This window comes from Labeo rohita, chromosome 17, assembly GCF_022985175.1.
Source record: "Labeo rohita strain BAU-BD-2019 chromosome 17, IGBB_LRoh.1.0, whole genome shotgun sequence".
NCBI lineage: Eukaryota > Metazoa > Chordata > Actinopteri > Cypriniformes > Cyprinidae > Labeo > Labeo rohita.
Window position 1 is genome coordinate 18,022,974 of NC_066885.1, and position 17,919 is coordinate 18,040,892.

Below are 17,919 nucleotides of genomic sequence, written 5' to 3' on the forward strand. Positions count from 1 at the left end.
GCTTGCTAATATATTGGCCCTGACCCACAGAGCAGTTTGGCTATCGTAGTAGAGACCTTGACTGCGCTGGCCAGCACTTTTCATTTCATGCATTTGCTTTGCAGCTGCTAACCTTGACTGTGAAGTAACCTCTGCTAGGCCATCAGGGAAGCTCTGTTTTCAAATTAGCCTCAATATGGTCCATCAATCCCCACTGCATGTTCAAGGGCCAGTCATAAGAGTGCTGCTTTTATTGGAATTTGCAGATTTATTTATTCAGGCCTTTTCTTCTCAGCCGAGTCGTTACTCCCATTTGCCCCCGACGCCGAAAACAAGGTTAAGGGGGTCGTAAAGCGGGCGAGGTTGGGTCACGGTCCAGATCTGACAGCCCAGGCGGCACAGGGAGCACGCGGATCAGCTTTGACTCTCAAATCTCGGAATCTGATGCAAATCCGGCAGTATTTAAACCTCCAGATCAGCCTTCCCAAATCCTTTCAAGATATTCTCAGCTCGATTGGGTGGCATTAAAGGATCATAGGAGCAGAACAAAACATCGTCTGGCAGCGAGAGGGAAAGAGGCAGAGGGGAGGGGAAATTAGAAAGCGAGAGAGAGAAGAGTGCGAGTCAACTGAAGGTTTTACAATGTGTTGCACCAATGGAAATCATGGATCACATTAATGTTCCCTCTGTTTTTGCACCCCTCCCTCCTCGTCTTCTGTTGTGCTTTATTTTGTTTGTTCGCTCGCTCTGATCTCTGTCCTCACATCCTGCTCTGGCGAAATCCAACGTAATCCCGTATGGATGCCTTTGTCCGGTGCGTGTAAACATCTGTGCGGCATTTTAAATACAGCTATCATGCTCAGACCTGGCCTACATACAGTATTATGTGGTTGTCATTTTGCAGACCTTTTTATCTGATGTACATGACACATATTGTGTGTCTTAGCCTAGGGGAAAGTTGCTCCGAGATCAAACCTGCAACCTTTTGCATTTTCAGCCCAGAGACATAACTGCTTGCATGTATTGAAATTAGGTACACTGTGAGAATACCTTTTTGAGGTGTGGTATTTTTCAAATAAGCCATTATTGATTACTGAATAAAATTAAAGCATTACAGCATTCATTTTATTAATTAATCAGCAAGTTGGCAGAGCTAGTGCAAGATGAGCATTTGTGGTTAAAATTTTGTATGTATTTATTTATTTTTTTTTTAGGAAAATGACAATCGTTTCACTAGATAAGACCCTTTTTCCTCGGCTGGGATCTTGAAGTCCACTATTTGGAGAAAAATCCTAGAATGTTTTTCTCAAAAACCTAAAGAAAGAAAGTCATGAACATCTTGGATGACATGAGGGTGAGTAAATTGTTAGGAAATTATTCTGGAAGTGAACTAATCCTTTAGTGAAGGTTTCCAATAAAGACCATTGAATTACCATCACAAACCAGGGACACATCTGTACTTTACTCCAAAAAATAAACCCTCTGTTCCATCAACTAACCAAATGAAAGAAATTAGGAGTTTTACTCAGAAAATCTCTCAAGCTCAGGTTTAGTTCCACTCGAGGCAGCTGTCGGAGCATTTACAGGGTTTTACCTCTACGCATTTGACAGGAGAAGGGTGGTGTAACTGCTTGTCATATGCCGTAATCTCTCTACTCTGGCTGGGTGACTGCTGAAGTTCATGCTAAAGCTTTAACAATGCAGTCAGGGTTCTGAATCATGTAGATTGTGGGTGATTTGGTGGCAAGGGTGGTATTGAGCTGGAAGTGACAACTGTAATAAGTCTTGTAAAATGCATGATGTCAAATAGAGTTTTCTCTCTACTTTCCCATCTCAACATTCTTTAAAATGTTCCTTTTGTTGTTTAACAGCACTTTTCTTATCTGGTGGTCTGTTTTAGTAAAAGTAGTTACCTTTGTATTATATTGCAACTTGGATACAAACTCTCATAAAAACTGACCTGGCTGTGTATGTAATATTTTGCTCCAATGTCTTAAGATAAAAGCCTGCAACTTTCTCTGCTGGAAATACACACGTGCTGCTGGACACCAGCCATTCCACAGATCCACACTGAAAAAGGAAATGGATTTGGAAATGGCTGTAAACGTTTTATTATGGAGAGAAAATGCTGTACTTCTGTGCGTATAACAAAATTGATGTGCTCACAAGCGCTGCTGTCACAGTCTAGCGTCCCCTGTCCTCCCCCACGGCCAATGAGAGCCGCTTCACTCCGCTGCCCTTACAAATAGACCCCATTGATTGAATCTGATTCCTGTGGATAGAGCAGGATTATTGAGCGGCCTTCCCCGATGTCTCACACCCAGAGTGTGTGTGGAAACGTTCTCTCTGTGTCAGCTTTTGTTGCTTAAATCAGAGGGACGTCTCCCCTGAGCCTCCCCCCATCTGATGGCACACAGCTCTCTGGAAACACTGCACTTCCTTTATTTCCTTCCTCCCTCTCTCGCCTAGGAATAATCTCTGCAAACATCCTGAGAATGCCTCCAGCCCAGGAGGAAGAAGCAAAGAAAGACGGTGTTATGAAAAAAGAATGAAGTAAAAAATCTGTCCGGTCCGGTATGCGGTGACTCTGAGGAGCAGCGTCATCGGGCAAAGAAGAAAGTCTGTGCTCTACTAACCCCCGTGTCGTTGCAGGTCTGTGGGGAGTTACTCTTAGTGACCAGAGGCACTGCAGACTCATTAAATACCCTGCAGAATGGGCCAGAAACAAAGTCTTCGTTTGTGGGACGAGAGAAAATCGACTCCATCTGCTTTCATGGCCAGCACTGAGATGTTGTTATTTGGATTTAGAGCTGTGCCAGCCACACAAAGTCCTGCTCAGCAGAAATGAGAGTGTGATAGTTTATGGTGTTTTAGGCCTTTTTCAAGTCGTTTATCCACTGCCTCACCCCTCTTAGAGGAATTAATAGGCCTGACTGCCCCAGACCTTGATTTCCTTCCTTACACTGACCCTCTACTTTAATCTGCTCTAACACAAGGAGTCGATGCTTTTGTTTTTGTTACGAGTTATTATGGATAATGGTTTTGTTTTTCCATTATAATGGTTTTATATAACAATAGATGTGGTGATTACGTTCTCTTTGGCATTTCCTTTTCTCCTTTTTCCTCCTGTTTTTAATCAAATATTGTAACTAAAAATAAAGTGCTTACTCCATCTACAATGTAACTATTCTAAAGCTGTCAGATATGAATTCGCATAATCACATTGTACTCCGTTGCATACACTACTAGTCAAAAGTTTTTGAACATTAATTTTTTTTTGTTGTTTTTTTTTTTGTTTTTTTTTTTTAACAAGTCTCTTCTGCTCACCAAAATCTACATTTATTTGAACCAAATTGCAGCAATAATGATCAAATTTTTAAATATTTTTCCTGTGATTAAAGCTAAATTTTTAGCATCATTACTCCAGTCTTCAGTGTCACATGATCCTTTGGAAAATTATTTGAATGTGCTGGTTTGCTCTTCAAGAAACATTATTTTCAGCATTTATCTGGAAAAAAAAGCTTCTTTTTTTTGTTTGTTTTGGCAATTATAGAAATTATACTTGTATTTAACAAGGATGTTTTAAATTGATCAAAAGTGATTTAGAAAGACATTTATAATGTTACAGAAGATTTCTATTTCAGATAAATGCTGTTCTTCTGAACTTTCTATTCATCAAAGAAACCTTGAAAAATTCTACTCAAACTGCTTTTTAAGCTCTTGTTTTTCTATATACAGAAAAAGAGAAGAGATTAAAAAATATTCTTATATATAATTTTATATATAATATGTATTTTTATATTCTATATAAAATGTATGTATGTGTATATAAAAACGGCAAGGGCTGGGTTTTTTTTATATTAAACACTGCAGTATTTCATTTAAATAAGAAATGTCCATTTTAATGTCATAGTGTCTTTATGGTGAATTGTGCTTTTTGGAAGCTTGTGGAAAAGAGTAGCCAAGATATCTCTTATCTCCTTTTGTTTCATGTGTCAAGTCAGTCATACGATACTTGAATAACATGAGAACAAGTGAATGACAAATTTCTACCTTCACATTTCATGAATCGCTCTCAACTTTTTTTTTTTTTTTTTCTTAAGCATAACGGTTTGGCGAGTGAAATGCTTGAGCAGGAAACCCTGGAAGCAGATCTTTGCACTTGTTGAGTGGTTGACTCTGTCACTTCAGACATTCTGAGATCGGCTGGCCAGAATAAGAGCGAATGGACATCATTTGTAAGGCAGAGAGAGGATGTGCTGCTCAGTCATTGGAAACTTTGAGTGTGGTCATGTCTGTTCAGTGCCAAAGACTGTTTTTCACCCGCCGGGCTCAGAAGTTGTTAAAATGGACAAATGACTCTGCGTTCGATTAGCCTGAGCCCGTTTTCTTTTGTTCTGTCTTCACATGAGTGGTGTTATTGTAACAAGCTCATAGATGAATCTTCATCAGCACTCCACAAGCTCCTCGGATGTGAAGGATTCAAACAAAAGCTTCGCTTTCTAGAAGAGAGTGTTTTTGTGTCTGTATTGAATTACTAAAGTGCTCAGGAATGGGTGAGTCATTCATGCGGAGGCATCCGTAGCTTCAGTGCAGTTTTTTTATTTTTTTTCTGATTGACGAAATTACTCAGGGTTTCTCTCAGCTTTGAGTCATGAGGATGTGTAGAGTTGTACTAATCTAGAACAGTGTTATTTCTGCAGTCAAAGTCCCTTAAGGGCAACTCTCACAATACCACTCAAATAAGTAGTTTGTCCTTTGATGTGTGCTCTCCTAAGGAAACTCTGAAACACCATGAAAAGTTAAAGGTGTCCCAGCCCTCCAGTGTGTCTGTTGCTTGATGTGTAAATCTGAATTGAGCTGGTTTCGACTCCCTCTATCTTTCTCCCCTCTCCTCCTCTCTGCAGTTGGAAATACAAGTCCCTTCACGCTTTCTTTTTTTTAATTTGCATTTTAGTTGCTCTGCGTTGAAAGATCTCATGTTTGGTTTACTCTTTACTCTTTCTTAGTAATTGAAAGTGTGGATCTTTCTGTGTGTCTCTGGGTCTAGAAGCACTAGACTTCTAGTTCCTGCTAAGATTAGACATTTATGTTCTACTCCAGCAAATTTGCTTTTAATGAATCTTTCACTTTTTTATTTGCATTCTTTAGTGTGATTTTGTTTATTCACTGCTTTTTTTTAAATTATTTGAAAGCAGATTGTCCCCTTTTTCTGCATGAATACTGACTGATAATTGGTTGTGTGACTACTGAGGTCCCCTCTGATTGGTCTTTTTCTTTTCGTAGGCGGAAGGAGAAGATAATCTAAAGAAGATGCAGCTTATGGAGCTGGCCATTCTGAACGGAACATACAGAGACACCAACGTCAAAACGCGTAAGGAGACCTATTCACACGTCAATAGCTAAACACTTACAAACTTTATATAAACCCACACTCCAGAATAAATAGACTTGAAAATCAGCACACCCACAAGACAGTCATAAAACGAACTATTAAGGAATAATACGAGTTCAGCTGTGATTGTGTTGCACAGACTAACGCACACTCGTATTTGTTAGGGTGCAAAGCTTACACACACTCAAATCACAACCAGCCATAATCCATCCTTGTATCCATCCTTAATCCACATGTAAATGCACACGTACACATACAATGACACATATAGTTGTTTTTGTGCTGACTTGCTCCATAAATGAGCAATTAAAAAAAAAACACTGCACACATTAGAGTTTTAATCAGACATAAGATGCTTGTTTTAATTCTAGATAGAATCCAGTTCGCTGCACACTCCTCGTGAAAACATCTAATCATCTGCCCACAGTCTAGTATTTCTGTCTCTATCCCTCCCTCTCTCTTTTTCTCCTTCTCCCTCTTTCTCTCTCCCACCTCCTTTCAAAAGCTGTTCCAATTGCAATCACAGCTTGCGTAATCTTGGTGTGGCGTACAGAATCATTTTGCTGCATGATTGTGCGTTTTAGGTCGTCTTTAGGTCATAAATTTGTATTACTGCTCAAAGATATTTGCATATGATTCCACCCATGTCATACATATTCATTACCGCAATGCATTTCCACAATGACATAAAGGATTTTGGGCTTTTATACTGCTCTGTAAAGTAATATTTGCACGACTCTATGTATGATTGTATGGATTTATGAATGTGTGCATGCATTTTTGGGTGTATATGACAGGGACGGTCACGGGACATCTCTTTTTGGAGGAAACACATCTGTTTGGCTTCAGTGCAGAATGTTCACAAGCATTTTGTTTTTCAGCCCTGTTGTGGTTATTTCCTCCCCACATCTGCACTAAATGTTCCAATGGCATGTAGAGGTTTTGATTCATGTGGGAATGCTTATAGCAAGTTAGTGGAATCAATTGTAGAAAGTGCAACTATGAGAAATAACATGAAATGCTTTTTCCTCTACATGCCGCAGGATGTTAAGTTCAGATGTGCTGCTTTAAATCAATTACTCTGTGTTGTGTATTAGTGCCTTTGTTTTGATGATCGGTTTGCCCTGGTATGATCAATCATCAGTTTGTGTTTAAGATTTGATTAATTTTTGGTTGCGGGGTTTTAGTTTGCTTTAGAGTGTAATTTTGTTGTGGTTCATTGACCATTGCATGGACTAATTTTCCTTTATTTTTTCCCCCCACCTCCTTTTTCCCTTTTCGTGTACTTCTGTTTTCCTTTCCCTGCTTGTGCTTTTCACACATCTGTTTTTGTGCCTCCTGTCCGTTTCTATATTTCCCGCTTCTGCTCTGAAAATTTTATACGTGTTCACACACCCAACCCCTTCTATCTCGCCCATACTTTTCTCTTCCTTTTGCTCTTTCTGTCTTTCACTCTTCTGTTTATGGCAGCCACCCTTGCGTTCTCTCTTGCAGCAGCGGCAGCGGCCGCTCAAGGTCCGCGTTTGATCGCGGCCCCTGCGGGTCAGGTCCTCCCCCCGGCCGCCCTCAGGCCCCCCACTCCGGCAGGGACCCCCATCATGAACATCATTCGGCCCACTCAGATGGCCACTGTGCTACCCAACGGCACCCCTACCCTGGTGCCCCCGACGCCCGACGCGGGCATTATCTACACCACGCCCTACGACTACCCTTATGCCTTGGCGCCCACGTCTCTGCTGGAATATCCCATCGAGCACAGCGGAGTCCTAGGTAAGCGGGCGTGGGGGCTTGGCACTTCACCCTTCGGTATCCCGCAAGAGGGTACTGCCGGGGTGTTTTACGGGGGCATATTGGATGGGTCGTCACCCGGCCCAGTTCAGGACTCACTGAAAGGTAAATATGTAATGACTAGCTCATGCTAGCAGGCTGGGTAAACCAGGTGATTAAAGACATAGCTACAAAAACATTTGACACCGAGACGGGCTGGGAAAGGGACCACTCGTGTGCGTCTTAAACGAGGTATATTCATCTAAAATGTTTTGTTTTCTTTCTTTTTCGGTGCTGCGTAAGAAGTCTTTTCTCTGGACACGCACACACTCGCTCTCGCTCTCACAGACAGTGGCGACATGCATGCTTGCACACATCTTTTTTTCTTTTTTTTTTTTTTTTCGTCTCTCTCTCTCTTGCCGGAGGCTTTGTCAGGCAGGCTACTGGTGGATCCCCTCGGATTTCTCCTGGCTTTTGAAATCATTTCTCTCTTCCCTGCTGTAGCAGGCCTTGGTACCAGTGCTGAGCGGCAGAGAGAGAGAAAGAGCCCAGAGTCCCGTTGGGGATGTTCATTAAATTCTTCCACTATTCTCACTGTATCCAATTGTCTTATTTTACCCTTGTGAACTTGAGCGCTCGACCCTATTCAGAGAGAATTACCCATACTCCCCTGCCTAGTGAGGGGCTTCTGCAAACACTTGCAAAGAAGATAGATAATAACCGCTACATCACAACGTCTTTTACAGACTCGACACTTTGCATCAAAGCAAATGTGAATGGTTAAAAATCAGTTGTTTAAATAGTGATGGCGATCAGTAGCATGATGAAGTCATGTGTGCCGGCAGCAGAATGTTTCACTTGAATAACTTTAGTTGGTGCTTATTTTTGATTCAAAGTAGTTCAGTTCACTATACGGTGTGTAGTTGGCACATTTGGGTCTTCCGCTGTTCTGACAGTGCCGTGTTTCCACTTTTAAACACAAACACTCACAAGCTTAGCAGCCTTTTATTTACTTACAGTATCGATCCAACATCAAACCACCCCCAGACCAGACCATGTTCTCTCTCACTCTCTCCCTTTCGCTTGCGCGATGGGCTTCTGTGCAATCAGAAGTGATTTGTTGGACATCTGCTGTTGCAGCATTGCATGTGGGCGTATACATACGCACACACACACAGTTATAGGGAACCGTTAGCACTTCCAGAATTTCTCCAGAGGAGAGTAGAAACATTCATGCTTAGTAACTATTCTGTGATGTCATCATGTGTACAGTCGTCACACCTTGGCAGACCCACATGGAGCTCTGTAGAGTCATGCAGGATTAGAATGGCTGTCATTCTCAAGGTGTAAAACGGCCCCAACTTCTCAGCTCTTTGTGCTTAATTACACGGATTTTCCTTTAAAGGAAATAAATGGCATGAAAAATATGCCACGTCTACAAATTCTTATCTGGACCTGTTCATAAAAATGTTCAATATTTAAAAAACTTTTTTGGAATGTCAATTAACGTTTTGTATTAGGCTTCCTTCACAAATCCTTCTCAAGGTCTGTGCATGCCATGAGCGAAAGTAAACATAACTCTGGCGATTCACATACTTAAAAGAATTACTCCACTTTCAGAATAAAAATTCTCTGATAATATACTCATGTCATGTTATCCAAGATGTCATTCAAGATATTCATGTTTGTCTTCAGTACGTTTTTTTTTTTTGAGGAAACCATTCCATGATTTTTCTCCATTATAGTGGACTTCAATGGTGCCCAGTGGTTTGAAGGTTAAAAATGCAGTTTCAGTGTGCATATATATATACTTTAACCAGAAATGCTCATCTTGTCTAACTTCTGCAGAGATGTAGGAAGAATTTGAAGTTGGAGGAAACTAACTGTATTGAACCGGAGTGCATAGAGTACGGATGCACATCGCAGAGCTAGGCAAGATGAGCGTTTGAGGTTAAAAAGTATATAAATTGTACTTTATCTTTTTTTGTTGTATTTTTTTTTTTTTTTTAAGAAAATAACCGATCATTTCACTACATAAGAGCCTTATTCCTTGGCTGGGATTGTGTAGATCCCTTTAAAGCTGCATGAAAACTTTTTATTTTTTTTTTTTTATTTTTTTTTTTTTTTTTGACCTTCACTCCGTTGAGCACCATTGAAGTCCACTATACGGAGAAAAATCCTGAAATGTATTCCTCAAAAATCTGTGGAAACTGCAATTGAAGAAACAAAGACTTGGACATCTTGGATGACATGGGGGTGAGCAAATTATCAGGAAGTTTTTATTTTGGAAGTGGAGTAATCCTTTAATGTTACATCAGTTTTATTTAAAATTCTCTTACTTCAGTGCAAAATGCAAACCAGTCATATTTCTTTCACTTTAAAGCAGAATAACCAGAAAAAATTCCACATCACATTTCCTTACCAGTGAAATAATACAACTGATAGTGAACATTTTATTCAAATGAATGATTTGGCATAGGAATATAGCATTGTATAATAATAATAACCAACGTGTACTATTAGTACATCTTGTCTGTTACCAGTATTTATATTATTTACCAGTGTTTATATTATTTTCTTTATAGTCTGAGACAACAGTATTAACAGCTGCCAGCACCACATAATCTGGAATTCCAAATCCAGACATATGATTAACAAAATATATATATATGTGACCTTGGACCACAAAACCAGTCATAAGTAGCACAGGTATATTTGTAGCAGTAGCCAGTGATACATTGTATGGGTCAAAATGATCAATATTTCTGTTATGCCAAAAATCATTAGAATATTAAGAAAAGATCCATGTTCCATGCAAAATATTTTGTACGTTTCCTACAGTAAATATGTCCAAATTTAATTTTTGATTAGTAATACACATTGCTAAGAACTTCATTTGGATAAAGGCAATTTTCTCAATATTTAGTTTTTTTTTTTTTTTTTGCACCCTCACATTTCTACATTTTCAAATAGCTGTATGTCCCATACTTCAATGGAAAGCTTATTTATTCAGCTTTGATGTATAAATCTGATGATTCAGTTTCAAAAAGTTGACCCTTATGACTGGTTTTGTGGTCCTGGGTCACATATAATTGGTTTGACTATGGATAGCAATGGAGCAATAGGGGAAAAAAAATTCATTCAAGTGTGCTTATGTATTTTATTTTATTTTTTCTATTGTTGTTAAATAGACCTTCACTTTGGAACCAATTACTAGTCTGCTATCAACAGTTATTTCAAATCGATTTGTTCTGTGTTACCTTTGAGATTGACCAAGGGGATAATGTAAATTATTAATCTTATTGTCAATGTGTTTAGAATTGGCAGTCTATTCTAGTTTTTTTTTTTTTTTTTTTTTTTTTTTTTTATTTTTCTTATTTCACTTATGAATTCTTGAGCAGAGCAGAGAACTGTTTGTTGAAATTTATCTAGCATGAGCCAGGTGCTGTCATACAGTAATCACAGGGTGTCAAAACTTGATTACCATTTGCTATCAAATAACGCTGCTTCTATAGTAATTGTTTTTGTTTCTAAAACACATTTTTTTGTCTGTGTTTTTAACCATGATTCCTTGCCAGCCCGTCTCAAACAATTTTAGAGTCTTGTAAGTCAAACAAATTACTATATAAGTTTAAGTTGTAAAGTATACGTATATTAAATTGTTTGTGTATCCATTTATCACTCTTGTTTAATGCATTTTCTACCCAGTGTGTTTATATTGTGAATGTATTATATGTAGAAACATGATATGCATAAATTTAAATATAGATGAGATTTCATGTAAAGCCTGTTTCACAGCTAGCCGGTTCAAATTGAGATTCATTTCTAAATAAAAAATCCAAATCAGATGTGTTCTCTGCTTTCTGGAATTCTTCTGCAGCACTGTGTGTCTAGCTGTGATTCACAGGCTTTACATGTATATTTTTTTTATTTTTTTATTTTTTTATTTTTTTCTGGGCTGAACCATGTCTAACCTTATGGACCTGTTGTAATCTAGGTGCAATGGCTACTAAAGTGCGGAGACATGATTCACGGGTCCATCCTTACCAAAGGATAGTGACCACAGACAGAGGTTAGTTAGATAAGATACTTCTACCTTTTTTAAAATTCTTTGTGTTTCTCTTATCTCTGAACGGGGGATCATATGTGTTTATACACTGCGTATCTTTACTGTGGAAATGTGTTTACATAATGCCTCAGGTTTGCGGAAATTTATGACTGTAATTGAATCAAATGACATTTGTTTTATAGCTTTATATATCGGTGCATTTAACTACATCTAGATCCAAAAAATAGACTGTATTTCTTGTTTTTGTTTTTGATTTGTTTTATGAAAAAACAGACTGGAATAAGCTTCAATTGCCAGCAAAGCAACTGGCTAAGCGTTTATTACCTCCAATATATATATTTTTTTCTTAACATCTCAGGTTAAGCTTAGAGGATATGTTTGTCTTTTTAAATGTAAATATGTACACCCAATTATATTTTCGTTTTTACTGAAGGTACTATTTTTCTAGCAGATGTGTTTTTGAACTGTGTATACGTTCACTGAAAAATAAAGAGAAATCCAAAGCGATATTTCGCGACCCTTATCTGTTTATTTGCGTAACGTAGCACTAGCTCTCTGATTCCCCCTCACAACTAATTACACTGTTCGTAACACGCATTTCGACTCAAGACACTAAAATGTTACTAGTTTTGTTTGTATGTGTTTTCTCATTTGTCTATGTGATACCTCTCTGCTTTTGTTTGTGGGAACACGGGGCATTTAGCGCTTTTAATTACATGTAATAACGTTCTGATTGAATTGATCATGCATTAGCGTGTCATGATCATAACCAGGTTTAGCCTGTGTTTGTCTCTTGGCCATGGAATTAGGGGGTTAAACAAAGATTGCATTCATTTTGCTGTTAAAATGATGTCATTCCGGTCTCTTCTTGCTAACTAATATCTTTTCTACCTTTTTTTTTTTCCTTTTTGTTGTTTTCGTTTTTGTTCCTAACCACCTAGCCGCCACCGGCAACTAACAAATGACCTCTGAACTCTGAACTCTTCACCCAATGATGAGCCGCCCAAGCCTGCCTGCTGATCAGATTAACTGGTAATTGCCTTTTGCTAGCCTGGTGGACGCAGAGAGAGAGGCACCTGTCCGAGCAGTGATCCTAACATAAACCAACATAAAACACAACAACCCTCCATACCAACACACGTTGTGTAGCGATAACAACGATGATACTCTATTATTTTATGTTGTTTTTTTGTTTTTTTAATTATAATTATATTTCTTTCTTTTTCTTTTAAATCTCAAATGACTGGGTGGATGTTAACAGCGATGTTGCGTTACCCGAAATCTGCACTGAAGTTTAAAAGCAATAAAGAAGCGTCTTCTGCTAATTCAGCCCTTAAATGCATTTATGCTCCGATTTAAAAAAGAAAAAAAGAAAAGAAAACCAACTTGGTGACCCTAGTTTTCATCAGTCATAACGCTAAACGGGGCATCAGCATCCAGATTATGTCTATACGCCACCCCACCCATTTAAACTGTCACCATGACTAATCAACAAAAGAAAAAGAAGGAAAGAAATCTGCACTCACACCAACTTGTGTATTTCCTGTCTTTCTCTGATGTAATCCTGTGTTTTTCAGTTGATGAGTTTTACTGTGCTGACACATTCTGGGTGTGCCTGTCCAGCTGACTTAGAGCATGGCTACAATGACAGACTGCAAAAAGCTTGTTTTGATTTCTTCGTTCTGTTACTTCTCCCTATTTTGTTTCTTATGTTTCCATGTACCTTATTAGCGTTTGGCAATACTTGCAGGTTTAAACACGCGCTGCTCGTTGCAGCATCTGTGCCAGCTCAGTAGGGGGCGGTAGGCAGAGTCAGGCAGGGCAAGAGTTGTTTGGGGTGAAGTGTTTTTGGAGTTTTCAAATCTAGGATATTCAGGGTTGGACAGCTGGGATATGAACCGGAATCAGTTTACTGAACTATGCCATCCCAAAAACTCTCAACCCCTCCCCACATACAGTGCCTGAACTTTCTACAAATCTTTCTTTGAATGAGCTGTGAGATAAAAGACAAAAAAACAAACAAAAAAAAAAAGTATTACGTGTGCGCATTTAGCCAAAGGGTTTCCATTTAATGAATTTCATATATATATATGAGTATGTATCTAACCGCCAAGGGTTCTGTCATTTTAGTGTAGAGTTTGAGAAGGTTTGATGTCATGCCTGTATCTGTGTTATAACGGCAAATCGTAACATGAATGAAATGGTGATTAATTGTCCCACAAGACGCTAATTTCCAAAAGCAATGAACACTAAGGAAGATGAATGAGGTAGAACGGGGGAGGGTTTAACCTCACTGCTGTATGTACACGTCTTTTTTTGGTTTACCTAATTTTTTTTCTTTTTTTTTTTCGAGTTCTCTCCCCCTGTCAAAAATTAAGCGAGTGGGAAGCGACTGTGAGTTATTTAAATTTCGTATCAAATAGCCCATCCACAATGTGTCCTGCACACCCTTAGCTACTGAGCCCACTCTCATGTCTATACACCCTCTCAAAAAAACATAGGATGTGAAAGCCATGTCTGCCTGTTCGAATTGCTTTATACATACATGATATATATAAAAAAATGTATACAAATGTAGATATCTCATTGCATATTAAACAAAAAGATCAAAATTAGATACTTTTACAGGGTGCTGGAGAAGAAATATATATTTTTGCCAATTTTAGCTTTTTATACTTAACTTGCAGTTACAAAATAAGAAACATAATACAAAAAAAATATAAAAAACGTTTGTAGAATAGTACAGCAAAGGTGGTAACGAAATGTTGCGTGACTTTGGATACTATTGGCCAGAGGGGGAAAAAAAACAGACCGGCATAGTTAAACCTTGGAACGTCGGATAAACGCGTGTGACGTAACAGAAGAGTTAAGTTAGAGAGAAAAAAAAGTGCCTTACTGACGGTCGTTTCTTTTTCCGAGTGTTACATTCTGTTCAATAATATCCAGCACCGACTATGATAGCGCAGAGCGAGGAAGGAAAGAAGGAAGGGTTTGTGAAGAGGAAGCACCCCAAGAGTTAAACCACGAGGCTGTTGCAGTGTTGTGCCACTGAATCTATTCTATGCAAAGGAATAGCAGTCATTTGACCAGCTAACTATGTGCCATGATTCGTCTTCCCAAAATGTTTTTTTTTCTCCTTTAAAATCCCCTTTTGAACAAAGTGTTTTTCTTTCAATTTTCCTGTATTGTTCTATATTACGAGGACAAAATCGGCAATGCTGTCTATGTATTTGGTTACTGTGATTATTTTTTTGTCATGAACAACTGCCAATCATCATGTGGAAGTCTGCCAGGTGTTTTTAGAAGAATTGGACTTGACCTGAAACCTCCATTTGTTTCAAGATTTGCAAACTGGAATTTTTTCCACTCATATTCGCCAAAGCGTACTTTATGCCAAGGAAGTGTTTATGCGTTTTGTTTTGGTTGTAGGGAAGAGCTCACTTACAGTGCACAGATCTGAGAAGAGCAAATAATGCATGGAGAGGGAAAATAGTATTACTTAGAGGAAGGTCATCTGCTATATCACATAAGAGCCACAGTATCAAATCACATGCTAAAGATCAGATCAGATCCGCCCCCGAGCAGTTTTCAGTCGTTGAAACAACCGGAGGTGTTCATCACATTCAGTAAGATTGCTTTCAACTTTGTGTTCTGTAACCCTGGCAGTCTCTAATGTAGTCTTGTTCTTACTTTTGTTACACAAAGGTCAATGTGTTTGTTTTTTCTCTTCTCAGTGTTAAATACATGTTTTTAACCATATTGAAATAATGAAATGCAATATTAGAGAGGAGCAAAGAGACGACTACAGAGAAATGGACAGTATTATCGAATCCCCTCTGCCATGTTACTACGTGCTGTTAATGTTTTGGAGTTGGGTTTAGTCTATCAGGTGTATGGAGAAATTCTTTTCTCTTCCACCTGCCTACTACATGTGTAATAATGTAAATTACAGCCATTGTTACAGGTTTCTAATGTATTTTTCTAACTTCATTTTCTATGTACAAGTCATTTTTTTCTGATCTCCTTTTGTGATGAGACCCACTACACTTTTTTTGTTTTTTGTTTTTCTCCATGTCTTCTCCTCCGCCCTCCCTCTCGGCCCATTCTTTACTCAGATCTGTCTCTCATTGGGAGCGTTGCCTTTTCCTACAGTTATTTTGTTTTCTTGCTGATTCTTTAGCTTGTTTAACTCATTAGCAACTTATTAGTTCCTCTTGTCATAGGTATTTTTACATGCTTGCATTTAGTTTTTATGGTGTATGCTGTTATTTTTTTTCTTATTAACCTCCTTGGCATTTATTTTAATAAACATTCTTAGTAAGAATTTTACTAACTTTGCTGATATTATTTTGTGTTGTGTTCTTTTTTAACCAGTTTAATGAATTACTACCTTGGTCTGGTTCACGGACTAACACGATTAAATCTGGTGTGTGAACACCCTCACAGTTTCTCACACAAACACACACTCAAATGCATTTTACAGAGGTCCATACACATTTACAGTACACACACACACTTCCACGCAATCTAACAGGTAAATGTGCACGAGGCAGTCCGTCCTTCACTCCGCTCCTGCACTTTCATCTTTGTCGCTGTAGAAATCTTCCCAACGCGTGCTGCCATGCCTTGTCTGCCTCACTGTTCACGCAGTTTAATGGTGCTACTGGTGTTTCCTTTTTGTTTTGTTTGGAAAAAACTGCTGCTTTCTCTAGAACTGGATGCAATTGGGAGTTAGATCTCTGTAGAGGTAAAGCACATAACTTTTTCCTGTTACGAAACCCTACAACTGGAAATATTTAGTCCAATTTGGATTTTTTATTATTTTTTTTCTTTGAATAGGCTTTTAAAGTCTAGTAATAACCTGGTGAGCCTCAGGAATCAACGCATTTACTGCCATCACCAAAGGCATTTTGTTTTTAGCGTGACTCATCGGTGTAAACTAATATGTATCCTGCCCAAAATTCTCTAGTGCGTCTGCTCCTTCATTCAGCCATCAGACTTCGTCTGTAACGGGTCATATGGAGTTTTTGAAGGTCGTTTGACCTGCAGAGGCGGCGGTGAGATGAGGTGGAAGGGCTGCTGGCTGTTTGCTTTCAGAGCATTTAAGCGGATGAAAGTACTAACAAACTAGTCTGCCCTTGTAGGAACTGCTTGGGTGTTGTTGCTATGGAGACTAAAGGCAGTGTCCTCACTATATGAGATATTTAGGATAAGTGAAATTTGTTTTTATTTATTCATTCTTTTCTGTGGAGAAATGTTTTGTAAACAACCCAAGCACAATGTGTTTTAATGTGACTTTTTCCTAAAATTTTCACTAATTTGAAATGCATTGCAACTGCACAAATAAAAAGTGTTTTTCTAGACCATCTTTATCCCACTGAGTGGAGCTTCAGAATGAAAAAACATGCATTAAATGTTGATTGACTGAAGTTGTATTCATCTTCATTTTGAAGAGCGATGAACAAAGCCTTAATATTATATTAATAAAGGGAAGGTTTCACAAGCCAAAATGTCCTCAGGGAATGTTTCCTCACAAGTCACAATCACCAGCATCTAAATCATTAAAACATTATTTTAAGAATTCATTGATTGTTTGTGGTTTATAAACGCATTTGGTCTAGGAGTTTCTGTGTGGAGAGCTTCAGCACATTTTTTTTAATGAACTGAGCAGTAAAACCTAATGAATAAAAAGCTTAAGAGCAAAAGTTTTCTTTAGCTTTTAAATGGACCTTGCTGAAGATTCTGCAAAGATTTCAAGCTTTCCGAAGCGTTCGGTTTTCCAAAACGGCACTTCTTTTATTTCCAAAAGTCCTAAAGGGATTTTATTATTATATATAATTATTAATCATTCATATATTTTAATTATAAACATAACATTACCCACCGGCCATTGGTAAACTTTATGTGCGAGGCTTCCGGTGTCATTAGCTTTCAGCTATTTTTAGCTGTGCTAAGGCTATGTTCACACTGTCAGTTTTGAGGATTGACAACCGCATTTAGCCTACTTACAGGTGTGTCTCGAAATGTCCCGTTCACGCAGCATCTAACAGTAGCGTTTCGAAGACTTCTGTAAGAACGTGCAATGAAAGTCAACCCCTTATTCCTTACCAGTAACCACAGCAGCAGTGACCAAAGTAATATCAAAGATGGTGATGTCCATAAAACTGAAAGTTGTATAACTTTTCTGACACTACAAGACCCCAATAGAGCCGCGAGTTCATTGATCAAACCTTCATTAACCGACAGCAGCTTTTATATTTGGGTGAAGAGCGGACCCGCGTCAGAACGCAAAACTGGCGGGAACGGCCCCGGTGGAGACTGGATATAAAACTTTAAGATGACACGCAGCTCATTTCTTCGTCACTGTAAGTTACCGAAACCACATGAAAGCAGGGAACACATGGTAGACGCACTCTCTCAACTGTATGATGTAACAGACAACTAGTTGTGTAGTAATGTTCCATTTACACAGCGCGTGTTCCGAAAATGCGTTTGTGAGTCCTGAATTCGGTTATAGAATGCGGTTGTCACACACGTACACTGTAAAAAACAATTTGTTGAGTCAACTTAAACTAATTTGTAACCTGGCTGCCTTAAAATTTTAAGTTCAGTCAACTCAAAAAAAAAAGTTTATTCAACTTGAAATGTTAAATTATACTAAGTGACAACTTAGATATTTGAGTTGAATCAACTTAAAATTTTAAGGCAG

At 38.5% G+C, this 17,919-nt stretch overlaps 1 protein-coding gene across 5 annotated transcripts in view; it reads left to right on the plus strand.

Moving 5' to 3' along the window:
• The window catches only part of qkia (QKI, KH domain containing, RNA binding a), a 73,633-nt gene extending 58,079 nt beyond the window's left edge, over positions 1-15,554 (plus strand). Inside the window, exons 5-8 of one of the 5 annotated variants that reach the window (XM_051134200.1) lie at positions 5,266-5,353; positions 6,845-7,267; positions 11,139-11,213; positions 12,152-15,554. In XM_051134200.1, coding sequence (XP_050990157.1) covers positions 5,266-5,353; positions 6,845-7,267; positions 11,139-11,213; positions 12,152-12,168 — 603 coding nt within the window. In that variant the 3' untranslated portion in view covers positions 12,169-15,554. Of the gene's footprint in view, positions 1-5,265; positions 5,354-6,844; positions 7,268-11,138; positions 11,219-12,151 lie in introns of those variants that run through there. The other 4 variants (XM_051134203.1, XM_051134202.1, XM_051134205.1 and 1 more) reach the window with 4 other exon arrangements.
• Positions 15,555-17,919: the final 2,365 nt, after the last annotated feature.